The sequence below is a fragment of the Balaenoptera acutorostrata genome, chromosome 20, assembly GCF_949987535.1.
Source record: "Balaenoptera acutorostrata chromosome 20, mBalAcu1.1, whole genome shotgun sequence".
Taxonomy (NCBI): domain Eukaryota; kingdom Metazoa; phylum Chordata; class Mammalia; order Artiodactyla; family Balaenopteridae; genus Balaenoptera; species Balaenoptera acutorostrata.
In genome coordinates, this window is record NC_080083.1 from 8,326,932 (window position 1) to 8,340,664 (window position 13,733).

The 13,733-nt window shown below is 48.4% G+C and overlaps 1 protein-coding gene across 4 annotated transcripts in view; it reads left to right on the top strand.

The window, feature by feature from the left end:
• The window catches only part of MYH10 (myosin heavy chain 10), a 136,712-nt gene that overhangs the window by 87,045 nt on the left and 35,934 nt on the right, over positions 1-13,733 (top strand). For all 4 annotated transcript variants that reach the window (XM_057536023.1, XM_057536024.1, XM_057536026.1 and 1 more), the window contains exons 14-15: positions 974-1,147; positions 1,629-1,743. In XM_057536023.1, coding sequence (XP_057392006.1) covers positions 974-1,147; positions 1,629-1,743 — 289 coding nt within the window. The remainder of the gene's footprint in view (positions 1-973; positions 1,148-1,628; positions 1,744-13,733) is intronic.

Genomic DNA, 13,733 nt, shown 5'->3' on the forward strand with positions numbered 1-13,733 from the left:
TGACCCCCGAAGCACTATAAAATAGGCCATCATTGTTTAAATATTTCATTTAGCTTTCATGTGTACCCCACTTTCCTCCAAAAAAGAAGTCGTTCCATTGATTTCCGAGCTCCCAGAGAATGGCAAGCTCTGGGCATTTTTTTTAAATTTGAGACATAATTCACTATCCTAATATTCACCCTTTTAAAGTATGTAATTCCGTGAGTTTCAGCATATTCACAGAGTTGTACAACCATTACCACTGTCTAATTCCACAGCATTTTCATCATCCCAGAGGGAAACTTCCTGCCCTTGGCAGTCACTCCTGTTCCCCTCCCCCAGCCCCTGGGCCACTAATCTATCTTGTGTCTCCGTGTCTTTTAAGTCTCTACGGCTTTTTTCAGTGAACTAGTTGAGTGAAATAAAGGCTCTATTTTATTTGTTGATAAAACAAACCAATGAAGTAATTGATAAATTACTTCATCACCTTCCATATAGTCTACTTAACAGTAGTTTTAAATATTTCACCAAGTGTGAAGTGCTCATTTTATTTAATCATCACTTAAATAGAAACTTAAATTGACTAGGGTATAAAATGTCTGAAGCATTCCAGCTAGTTGAGGGTTTATTACAATTTATCCAGCCAGTCATTGAATGTAAAGATTCAGTTTTGTCTCTACACCTTTCAGTTCCTTTCTGGTGTCTTTTATTTGCTACTTTTGGGGGAGTTATCTACTTGGAATTAGTTTTTTATAAGTTTGTGAGATACAGTACTCATCCATTTTCTTACCAGTACTTCTTGAGCAGTTTGAGATCTCAGCATTTGCATGATAGTTACGATTTGGCATTACCTGCTACCCTAGCAGTTTGATTTGCATAGATCTTCACGAAGCTCTAACTGTTCTGGAAGTTAAACTGCCAAACCCAGTGGAAAACATCCTTGTATGTACAGTGACGTGCAAAACGTGTCAGTTCTTCTTGCCTCTGTTATCAGGCTAACCCTCCTGGCGTGCTGGCCCTTTTGGATGAAGAGTGCTGGTTCCCTAAAGCCACAGATAAGACCTTTGTTGAAAAACTAGTTCAAGAGCAAGGGTCCCACTCCAAGTTTCAGAAACCTCGTCAACTGAAAGACAAAGCTGACTTTTGCATTATACATTATGCAGGGAAGGTAAGAGTGAAAGAACTCCATTAAAAGTGCTGTGTTTGAGATTTTGCTGCATTTGATGAAGGTTGTAACAAATGTGCTGATATACACTTATAAACCCTTAAATATAGTACATACTACAAATGCACTTCCTTCGGGACAACCCATTTTTTGGGTTGTTCTATGAACTTATTTTGGGGGTGGAACGGGGGAAGTATAGAGAAAGGTTTGTTGCACTGGTGGCTCATGCGCAAAACCCCTGAGCCCCCGATAGTTTGGGGGGAAGGTTTTCACAGGTAAAATTTGGGGTGAGGGCTGCAGGGTGTGTGACTTTCTTCTGATTGGCTGTTGGGGAGGGAACAGGGCGGGGCTCCAGGAGTCTTGGGTTGAGCCTGCAGTTGCCATCCTCCACCTGGGTGGGGGGTCCTGTGAACGTTTTCGGTTAAGGCTGGAAATGTTTCTTGGTTCTTTTTTCCCTCTTGCGCACCCGGCTCTGGCCCGGCAGGTGGACTATAAGGCAGACGAGTGGCTGATGAAGAATATGGACCCCCTGAACGACAACGTGGCCACCCTCCTGCATCAGTCCTCTGACAGATTTGTGGCGGAGCTCTGGAAGGATGGTGAGAACGTGCTTGCGTTTGTAATCAAACTTGGCCGAATCTTTTACAGTTAAGGCTTATATATGGTTCTTTTACTTATAGATGTGTGTAGACTTTTTTTTACTTTAAAGCTCTTTATTTTCCCTAGAGCAGGGCTGCCATTGTATCGGAATTTACCCACTTTAAGGAAACTTGGGTAATAAGACATCTGCCTTCTTGGTCAGGTGCTGTAGGAACATTCTAGTAGCAGAGCCATAAAGAACTACACATCTGCCTCAGGCCACCCTGGTCCCAGTGCAGTTGTAATCCAAGGGTGTCGGGATACAAAACCTGAGAAGCCTTATGCATCTTCGCTGTGTTCAGGTCAGCCGAGCTGCGTCCTCCCCCAGTGCCCTACCCTCCACACGCACGCAAAGTGGCTGGTGAATAAGCTTAGAGCATCTGCATATAGATCAGTTGTTTGTATTTCCGTCAGTCCTCATAGTTCTTTGGTTTACATGAACCTCAGGTGAAGGTTTTGGTGATTTTATCATAGACTAGAGATTTTGCTGGTACCAGAGGAACAAAGCAGCTCTGTGTCTGTATGTATAGTGGGACCAGCATCTTCTGGCGTTTAGCTCTCTCTACACTTTCATCCTGGTTGTCCCCACCGCTTCGCTTGGCCTCAGGTCATGCAGGACCTTAGCTCTGGATCTGCCCCTGCCTAGGCTTTGACCCTGAGGCCAGGCCTGTCAGTTACCTGGCTCACTTCTGCTTTTTCTATAGCATCTCAAGACCTTGCCATCTAGCTGTCTTCTCAGGTAGAGAGAAAGAAACCCAGAAGGCAGATCAGAGGGCTTAGGGCAATCAGGACAAAAGGAAAGAGACAGAAAGAGAAGAATGACCACAGAGAAAGTGAGCAGGGGGGTGATGACCCTACCAAAGACAGCCTAGTCAAGGTCACGTACATCGGCTCCAACAAGTGCGAGGGAGCCTGCAGGGCTGGGCACACCGCACACGTGCACGCACGTGTCCTGGGGAGAGATCGTGTGCATGAGACTGTGTACAGGGAGGGATTGGGGGAAGGGTTAGGTTTCCAGCAAGTAGAACAGAAGCTTTTGATCGCTGTCCCATTGGATGGAGGTCTTCACCTGGCTGCTGCCTGCTCGCTGTCACTTGCGGTGACCTGGTCAGCCTAGGGGGCCCCGTGAGGCCTGAGGCGAGAGCAGGACCCTAAGGTGGTGTCTGCGGTGCCCACGCGGCCAAGGGACTCTTGGCCCTGTTCTGGGAAGTGTGAGAGTGGGTCTGAGGAATGGATCTAGCGTGGAAAAAGGGACCCTGAGCTCTGATGGCCACTGGGTCCACAGGGCTGGGAAGACCAGCACAGGTCAGTGGGAAAGGTGCACAGGAAACGTCACAAAAAGAGGAGGAAGGAGTAACGCTGCCCGTCAGAAATGCTGTGTTCAATCCGGAGTCGATTCCATTGTGCTGCCCCGGGCAGTGTGGCCCTCGGAGCCCACCGTGCCCACCCCGCCTCCTGGCTCCGCTCAGATCTCAGAGCAAAGGAAGTGAGACGTGTGGACAGACTGCTGAGTGTCGCAGACCCCTGAGATGAATGCCACAGGGACAGCTGAGCGGGGACTGCCTTGTTCCTGGGGTGCTAAGGTCAAATGTCATGAAGGATGAGGCAGTTTTCCTTGTCCTCGAAAAGTAATACTTTGTTGAAGAAACAAAGAAAGCCAGCATTTCCTCAGCACGTGCTGAGGGCCGGGCAGTCTCCTAGCACCCACTGATGAACATGCGTATCCTGTTGGGGCCTTAACCGTGGAGGGTGAGTAGGCTTCTGCGAGCCCACTCGTCTAGGGGTAGGTGGCATTTTTAGGAGTGATGTTGGTGTGGAAGAAGCGGGGGTGAAGCCGGTAGAAGGAGCGATCACAGGGCGGAAGTGGACAATCCCAGCCCGGGGTGAGTGTCCCGTTGGGGCGTTAGGGCAGGGTTGGGGCCAGGAGGCAGGGCGAGCAGGAAAGGAGGCCGGTGATGGATGAGGCCGGAGCACAGAGGAACGCGGTGGCCAGTCTCAGGTGAATTTGACTTCACTGACTAAATGGCATCAGTAGTTTTACGGGCCAGGGTAGGGACACAGTGTGAACTTGAAGAAGCAAAGCAGGCAGTGGTTTGTTGGATGGATCAGGGTGAAAGACCCCGGAAGCGGGCAGTTCAGCGCGAGGTGACCGTGGAAGGAAAGCCAAGGAGAAGAGGAACAGAGGAAACCAGCATTTTACCGTTGAAGTCTCAAAAACAGATTTTCTCTCTTCATTTTGAATGAAAAGAGAAGCAGGTGTTTGGGGAATCATGACAGCAGGTCCCGGGCGTCCACACTGGTTCTGACATTGTGAACCACTTTTGACTCTTGTCTTTTCACTTCTTAACCGAAAACAATATTGTGGGGAACACCTTTGGACCCCCTGACCTGTTCCTGTGACCCTGCACGTCCAGCCACGCTGGACAAGCTCACCGCCCACGCTTGTCAGCAGTGAGGTGGATTCGGGAACCGTGACCGGCGTGTTCCCTGCCGCCCAGGGCCTTCCTCTGGATGGAAACCCAGGACACGCACACAGGCGGGAACGGGACCGAGGAGCCTCTGCCTCGGCTTCCTCCTTCCAGGCTCCTCCTCTAACTCCCCGCCTCGCCGTCCAGGTACGGGAGGGCCTCTGGCGGCAGCGGGTCGCAAGTGTCAGGAATATGAGATCCGGCAGGTGAGGGTGGAGATGGGGGCTGCAGCTGCAGTGATGATATGCGCATTCCGTGTCACAGGTGCGGGTGACGTGTCTCACAGGTAGGACCCCGTCTGCAGAGCCCTGACCTGCCTTTCTGTGCTTTTCATGGACTAGCTACAGACAGGTTACTCACTTGATGGCAGAAGCTCTGAGAGGAGAGGCGTGTGGCCTGCGGGGCCCTCCCATTCTTGCTCAAGCCCTGAACACCTGTCCTTGGCCCACAGCTCAGGCCCTGCCAGGGCCCTCACCTTTCTCCACGTGGACAGCTTGGGAGCACGTGTGGCCACTTTTGTCCAAATGGGCTGAGCGGAATCCTCTCCCCATTGTGACCTGGCTCTGCCAGCATCCACTCTGGACTCATCCTGTGTGTTTGCTCTCCTGATATCGCTTCTCTTAGTGGGAAGTCCTGCCATCCATCAGCTCAGGTGGACGGTTACTCAGTTTAATCTGAGTGACAGGCTCTCAGAGGTGACCCAGCATCAGGGGGAGGGGCAGGCAGAGCCTGATGCCAGGCTCCTCTGATTTCGAGGACCGTGTGTTTCACGCATGAGGTCAGCGGCAGGCACAGGAGTTTGAAGACGGTCGTAGGGTGGAGAACTCATCATGCTCACTCTGGACGTAGAGATGTCTTGGGAAAAGGGGAGCTTCTTCTCTAGGAAAAGAAAATAGCCCTGGAAAAACATGTGATTATTTTTCTCTTTTTACAGCCACATCAATGCAAAGGCAGAAAATGACAAGTTGACTGAATGTATGAGTATATGATGTATGAATATAGTTTGCCTGTGAAGGTGCAGTGCCTTGAGTATAAAACATTTCATGTTAAAATAAACTTTGTATTAGAGTTTTCTCCAGGCCAAACCAGGAGAAATAAGATTTATTGGTGGCAGCCCTGCCCTAGAGATTTATAGTGCCCTACTTTTTGCTGAAAGATGTTTTGCGATCTCTCTACCAGCTGCACACGATTTCTTGCCACTTCTCGGGGCTAACATACAAGGAAGAAAAGACCTAAAAATTACATTTTCATGTAAATGTACCTCCTATGATATTTTCATAATGGTAACGGTATGATCAATAGGTATCATCTTAGTTATGATTTGAAGTTGCTTTAACATTTTGTACAATAGAACTTGCTACAATAGAATTTTGTTTTCCTTAGTGGTAGTTACCTATTCGTAGTTTGTATTTGAAGTAAATTATATTTCCAAAATCTGGATTGGAGATAAAATTACACAGCAGTGTGAAATTTTGACAGTAAATGCCACTAATATTTACCTTTTCCAGAGTAATCTAACTTACTGCAGTCTTGTCCCAATTTGCTAATTGGAAGATAATTTTATGAAAGACAATGCAAATAGTACCTTATTACTCTTAAATTTCATCCTGCGTTTACATGGGGGTAACCATTTGACATTAATATGATATAATGCTCACAACCTGGAGTTGGGAATGATTCGGCTATATACATTTATTTTATACAGAACTTTGTCCAGATGTGCAAATTCTCTAAACAGTAATGTTTGCATGGGGTCTGCCCTGGACTAGCTGCTTTTGTAGCCCAATTGCAAAGTTGACTTGTGATGTCGAATGTCTTTCACACTAACTGAAGTGTTTGTGTATTTGCCCTTCTGTCCTCCTGTTTTTGCTGTTTCTCTGCTTTAGAGATTCAGAATATTCAGAGAGCTTCTTTCTATGACAGTGTTTCTGGTCTTCATGAGCCACCAGGTGAATGGATAAAGCCTGTAGGTCTTCCAAACACAAGGGGTTTCAGCCCAGAGGAAGAACTTGCGGGGTGGGGGGGCCTGGCAGGGTGGCCGGGGAGGACGGGGGCTTGGTTTCTGGGTTTCTGTTTTTGTTTTGCTCATAGACCTGCATGAACCTTCATTTCATGCTCAGTTTTATTATCCTTCAAGGCAACTGTTTGAGCGCATAAACAATTCAGTCGCTACTGCCTACACATTGCTTCTTTTATGCGTAGCCCGTAAGCACCGCAGAGCAAAAGGTCTGTCACTACCTTTTCCAGTAGTGCCGTTTGATACACAGTCCTCTAAGGGAATTGTTAGGAATCGATGTCCCCAGTAATACCTCCTTTGTCTTTGAGTTACCTTTAAATTTTCAACTCTAAGGAACTCCAAGGAGGAGTTGGGTTTTTTTCTTTTTTCAAGTCATTAACATTTTGTGAACAAATAATTACGTAATTATTTCACGTATGTTGGTCTCATCATTATGCCTTTTATTTGTGCATATCTGGCTACTTAGGCCTTTTATTTGGAATTTATGTGCATATCTGGCTACTTGCCCTTTTCTTTTGAACTGAAAACCATGAAACTATTTACAAGGCTTGTTATGTGCATGTTGATACGAAAAGTGGAGTGTTAGAACCTGAACCTTGAACCTGAAATTGAGCTTCACAAGTTTGGGCCTTATGGTTTGAATCCTTAGCCCTCTTTAAAATACAGCCTAACCTGTAAATCAACTGTACTTTAAAAATAGATAGATAGATAGATGGAAGGAAGGAAAGAATACAGCCGAACCATGGCGAAGAGGCCCTCCAAAAGCCTAATATAAATGCAGATCACCTAACCTTCCAATTGTTTAGTGAAATTGTCAAGTAGTAAAAACTCAAAAGGTAAAGTCAAATTCATCTTATAAAATTTCCTTCATGATTTTTGGAACATAATGCTGAGACCCAAACCCATCTCAAAAGTGTTTTAAAAATATGTTAAAGAAACATGCCCGTTTTAATCCAAGATTCCTGGGGTCAATTCTGGCTCACATACTGTGAAAGAAGTAGGTTGCAAGCAAGGGGGCGGAGGGAGGGAGAGATTATGCCGAAGGTTGCTCCGTGAGCTAGGATGACTTGTCCACAGGAGAAATCTTCAAGGTCAGTCATCTTTGGCCTTGGGGGTTCTGAGAGAGTTGAGGAAGTGGGGAGAGAAAGAGCTAGATGGTAGTTTGAAGCTTATGGTTTGCCTGGGACTTGTGCTTTGTTGAAAGGTCAGCGCTCGATCTTTTGGACTTTGTCCCACAGTAGAGCTCCCTCTTTAAATTCATTCCTCTAACTCTTGGATTTCTAACGGTTTAAGAGACTTCCAGCCCGTGAGCCCCCATCGCTCCCCCACTCCTGGCACCAAACGGGCGCACCATGAAGTCCGTGGGTGGGTGTCCCACACCCAGCAGCGAGGGGCAGCAGCCTCGCGCAGCCCTCCCACCATGGCCTTCCCTCTCCTGCGGCACAGGTGCTCTTTCCTGTGGGACCATGATCTTCGGGGTCTGTGGACCAGGTGCTTTTCTGTACCTGCGGGATCAGGTACAGGACCACCCTAGACAAAACCATTCCCTCAGGGAGCCGGCTCGCTCCTCCCCATCTGCTTGCCTGCGCACTGGAAACGTGCCTGGTCCGTCTCTCTCATGAGGTGGCCTCTGGTTGAGTCAGCCAGCTGACCCAAGTATCGGGGTCTCAGTCTCTCCCCACCCCGGAGGGCCTTCCATCCACTGTGGCCACAGGTGATCTTTGAACTTGTAGGTAATATTGATATTTCTACAGCAGAAATGTTCTCCTCAACATGTGCTCATGGATTCAAACCTCAGGGAGGGGTAATGGGTTTTAAATGAAAACACGGGCTTTAGTATTTTCAGTGATTTCTCGGAAGACGGTGGATGAAGGGGATCCTCAGGATCAAGTCGTGATGGCCTTTGACACACTGAGGTGGGCGGTGCCTCTCAATGAGAGGACAAAGAGCTGCCGCGGGCCCTGTGCTTCTAAGTACAGTCATAACGTTAGGAAAACAGCATTAGAAGAATGCGTGGGCTTTGGAGGAGAAAGATGAGAGATGGGGGTAAAGAGAGGTTTCCAAAACCATCAAAGAACAAGTGCAGGAGAGAAAGGAACAATTCCTAGAGGCAGAATAAGGAGGTCATACAAGTTTCTGCTAGAAACCAAAGGACTGTTTTCTTCCAAATATATTTTGAAAATCTAGACTCCTGGGATAAACTAGTAATGGAGGATGCAATGAATTAGCAAAGCGGGTTCCTAACCTCAAAGTGGTAGGCGGGGTTTTTAGAGTAAAAGGGCCTGTGATGACAGGGGTGGCAGTTTGTGGCTTTGGTCCTGACGCGAACTGTGTTGGAGGGACGGTTGTGTGTGATCTGCCCTAACGCTAGCGGACACCTGCTGTGTCCTTCACAGAGTAGTAAGTACCCTTAGGTTCTCTGACCCCCCCACTAGTGCTGGACAGCAGCTGACGGGTCTGGAAGGGTGACCACTGGAGACATGGTGAGAAGTACAGGAAGCAAGTTTTAGTCGTCGATAGAGAACTCCCTCCACCCTTTTCCATCTCTCGTAGAAGCAGCACTTGAAACGTGGTGGCAGCAGTTCACTTGGGGCTGGAAATCAGCAGGGAGAGCTCGGTCCCGGCCTGCGGGAGGGCTGCCCCACTGGGGTCTCCCTTCATCTCCTAGTGGCCCCGGAATTCTTCCCTTCCTTCTTGGCATAACAGAAATGACGATGTTCTGACTTTGAAGACTTTGAACCAGCCTTTTTTTTTCCTTCACTGAGTCGTTAGAATCCAGTAGCACGACTGATAAAAACGGTCGTCATTGGATCTCCGTGTAGATTATATCCACTGGTCCTAACCCCTATTTTTAGTGCCTTTTAGACTGTCTGGTTTAGGTCTGATCCGGTTTCTGTACGCAGTTTCATTGTCTTCGTGTTCAGTGGATGAAGGTTTTATATGTCGTTGCATATTCTACTCTTTCCTATTTCTTTATCTTGAGTTCTAGCCAGAGTTGGGAGCTCGAGGAGAAGCAGCACCTCCAGCTCCCGAGGTCCAGTGGGGACAGTGACACTTGGTTCTCAGGGTTATCGCGAGTATCAGATGAGGCAGCGCGAGCCTGACCCGGCCCAGGAAGTGCCCGAGTGCACGCCGCCTGCCTGGCCTTGCACTTGCCGAGGCTGCCTCTGCAGCTGCCGTAATTGCTCTTGTACCCTCGTTGCTGCTGCTGTACTAATTATAAAAAACAGAGAAAGTCAGTAAATGCGTATTTCCTTGGCCACCGTCTCACGCAGGTCCTCTTTTCTTCACAGTGCCCCGAGGCCCCGCGAACAGGCAGTCATTCTGTGCTGCCCGGGATGGGCATGCATCATATTCACGGGACCTGCCCGCGGGAGAAAGAAAGCAGGAGTAGCCGTGCCGGAGGCGCTGGCGGGAGGGGTGGGGCTCCCTGTGTGCCCAAACCTTGGCTTCTGCAGGGGCAGAAAGTACAGGTGGGGAGGGTGGGTAAGGGAGACAAATTTCAGGTCACCTTGACGCTGGCGCTTGGGGGAAGGCAGATTGCTTTCTCCCTGAATCACACGCTCCCCGTCAACCGCTGAACTTCCTGGAAGTTTTCTAAAACTTCCCAGACACTCTAGAACATTTAACAGATTGGTTCTACAACCCAGTTACGTAACCACTGTAAATTTGTTATTACTGTGTAATAGCCGTACCCTGGAGATAGACTATTCGATGTTAAGATTGTCTCTGGGAATTCATAGCAGTTAAATATTTGTTTGGGAATCATTTTCGACTGTTAGTGACATTTTAGTGTACCTTAGGAGTCGAACGGTCTGAGTCTATGCAAATGAGCCCTGAGAATCCACCGTGAGCCCGGTGCAGCGCTGGGCTGGGCGCTGGAGGCTCCTCGAGGATAGGAGTGTGTGATGTGACTCCTAATCGTTGTGTCTGGGTATTAAAGTGAACGTTAAGACAGTTTTCTCCCCACCCCCCCTTTTTTGGTTTCCAGCTCTATTATCTAGAGAGAGTTTCTGAAGAACTGGCTTAAATACTTCAAATGAAATAAGAGCACTAGTATTTTGGCCCATGCACAGATTTAAAGAACACAAAAATCTCATGTATTCCTCTTGTCTCCTGAGACTGTCCTCTAGAAGAAGGGCCAGTTAAGCATTCCGGCTGTAGACGATACCATTCCTTACGTAAAACTGTTGATGGCAGTTTTATGAGGTAGAGGATTACAGTTGCTTTTTTGTTTTTTCCTCTTCAACTATGAACGTGGCCCTTAGAGATCGCAGGTCTGTGGAGCTCATCTCATTTCTGACTGTCCGCGTAGGGTTTATTGATTAATAAGTTGTTAGTATAAAATACTTGGAACTCTTTTCAGGCCACTGGGCAACCAAGTAATGAATTGCAGTGCCCACCAGCAGCCTAACCAGCCTTTCCTGGATGGAGGAGGAGGAGAAGGATCCAACAAAGCCATTCTTCTACCTTGAAACCCTGGGCAGTAGACACTTTGAGGTTTTAGTAGTGATATTAAGTCTTAGAAGAGGCAGTGCTGCTCATTTCGGGGGGCTGCTAGCATCTTGCCTGCATTTTTCACCTTTGTCTGGTTCCTGCTACAACAGTTTTCAACAAGAAAATATTCTTTTAAAATAGAGGTTTTTCTAGGTCTTGATTTTTGAGTGAAATCGTATATGATTAGTGTGGCCCAAATCATTTAATGAAGTTCCCAAAGTGTTTCTCTTTTACCCAATAATTTTACTCATTGGTAGAAACTAACCCTGAGTTTAAGTTTTTGAATTAAAAAAAAAAAACAAACAAAAACTGAAAGTCTGAAGCATTCATTTTTTAAAAATCTGAATATTTAGCTTTGGATTACCCTTATTAAAGTTAAATTTGAAAATCAGGCTCATTATGATTATATTTTTTGTTTATTACTTAAAAAAAAAAAAAAAGTGGTCCTGCCCGGGGCTGCATCGTGGGTCCCTGCCATCCTGCACTGTGGAAGAGGACCTGCCCCTTCAGGGAAAGAGCTGCGGACCGGTGCAGCTGAATCCCCCCAAAGTCAGCGTGGTGCCTCCTTCTCTTTTGTCATGGGCGTGACTTGTTCTTGTGGGTAATTTTGTGTTCATTCAGTGGATATTTGTTAAAAAAAAAAAAAAATTACTGTGTGCCAGAGACCATGCTCAGGCCAGCATCAGGACGTGGGGAAGGCAGAAGAAGCCATTTGAGCTGGTGATCAGAGGGGTCCAGGGACACCAGGGATCTGCTCTCAGGACCCCGTGTGTGTTCGATGCTGGAGAGAGACGTCCCTGGAAGCTGAGTCCAGCAGGAATATACAGGGAACAGAGTGGAAGTGTCATCCCAGGGTCTGATGTATGTGATTTGAAGCTTTGAGGAGGGAGTGGCCTGTTTAGCCTGGAGGCAGGCGGACAGGAAGAGGTGGTAGGGAAAGGGATGGAGATTTAAAAGCCGTTATGAGGTCGCAAGGAGGCGGGGTTCCTGGCAGAGAGAAAAGGACGGAGACTTGAGAGCTTTGGGTCTTTGAGAAAATGCAGCTGGTTTGTAGAGTTGGCGTCTAGGGAAGGTGACAGGAGGTCCCTTCCACCGAGCACTTCATGCTTTCTAGGCACCTCGGTTCTGTAAGGTAGGTCACCTTGGCTCCATTTCACAGAGGAACAAACTGAGGCTGGGAGAAGATGGGTAATTAGACCCAAGGTGGCAGGTGTTTCTGACTCTCTGGGTAGAGTTCTTCATCCCTGTGCTCTGCTGCTGGGCTGTCATTTGGACTGCTTCCTACAAGCTATAGGAGAAATGGAAGGATTTTAAGCCTAGGAGCAAGGAACTTGCTTAGTTTTAGACACAGCTGTTAATCGTGACACTGGGACCAGAGGTGTAGCTGGAAAGCACGTTGTGGCTGCAGGGGTGGAGGATAAAACGGGAGAGTGAGGCTGGAGGAGGGAACCAGGTAGGGCGATGTCGCACAGACCAGGGCAGCGGAGAGGAGGGAGGGACTGAGGACTCCGGAAGTTTGTCCTGACTGGTTCTGGTAAATCAGCAGCTGCATGTGGGAGGGGCATGGAGGCCGACTCGCGGTTTCTGGCTTGAGTAACCCGTGGCCACGTCTGCACTAGATGTACAGGAGGAGGGGCAGGGAGAATGTGCTTCAGTTTAGGACGTTGACCTTGGGCCCCCCTACTTCCAGCCCCTTCTCATCTTCCTTATCCAGCTCCTCCTCCTGCCCCAGCTCCTTGGCGCTTGCCCCACGCCCCCATCTCTGGTCATTCGCCCTTTAGGGGACTCATCCAGTCCCATAACTTTAAATCCTATCTGCAAGTCAGCAACTCCCAAATCTACCTTTTCTCCTTCAGACCTCTTTTCTTAGCAGCAGACTGTCCGCTGTCCGCTTGACATCTCCGCCTCAGTGTCTCACGGGCGCCCCAAACTTACATAGAGTTTGGATCCATCTTGCTACCCACAGAACCCCCTTCTCTCCCCATCTTCCCATTGGTGCCACCAGCCACTTGCCTGCCCAAGCCCAAATCCCAGAAGTTCTTGCCCTCTGCCTTAGTCTCCATACCAAGTTCATCCTAAGAGCAAGTCAGTCCTGCCACCAGAACACATCTGGAATCTTCCTTCTCCACCATCTCCTCTGTGATCTTACAGGTTCAGCCCGCCATCACCTCTCTTAGAGCCTGGACTACAACATGGGTCACCCCTTGCTGCCTGGCCCCTCCCCCGGTGCGCTCTGCACGGCGTGCGCGTCCTCGCCTCCTCGCTCCCGAGGCCCCACTGGCACCAGCCTCTTGCACTTCTTCCTGCCTCTGGTCCTTCACACCTGCTGTTCCCAATGCCCGCAGGGGTCTCTCCGCTGGCTCATCCTTACCCGTGAGGCATGAAACGTAATTTCTCCAGAGAGGTCTCTAACCGCCCATCCTTCTCATAGCATCCTGTTCTTTTCTTCCAGTGCATTTCTCACTGTTTGTAATTGCGAAAGCATTTAATGTTTACTTCATTTATTTGCTAACATATATGTATCAAGCACGTTATATGCCAGACGTTGCACTAGGTTAGAGGGAGGTGATATTGAGACAAGCAGACGTGAGAGGCACTTTGTGGAAGGCAGAGGCAGCTTTGTGACCTCTGGGTGGACAGGAGAATGTAGGTGTTTGGTGACTGGTGCTGGGAGGTCAGGTATAACGTGATCGCCCAGGATGAGACTGGGGCTTGAGGAAGGCAGAATTCTGGTCAAGTGCTGTCTGCCCGCACTTGTGTCCTGTCTTATTCTAGAAAGGATTTTAGGTGAGCTGAGTTTGGGCCCTTCGTGAGCGTCGTGGTGTACAGAAAACGCAAAAGAGAAGTCATCAAGGAGAGCGTGGTGGTTAGAGAGGTGGGTCGAGGGCCAGGAGAAGGTGGGGTTCATGGTCCACAAGAGAAGCCAGGTGTGGAGAGTTTCTAGAATGCTGCTGTGATGGTCAACAGG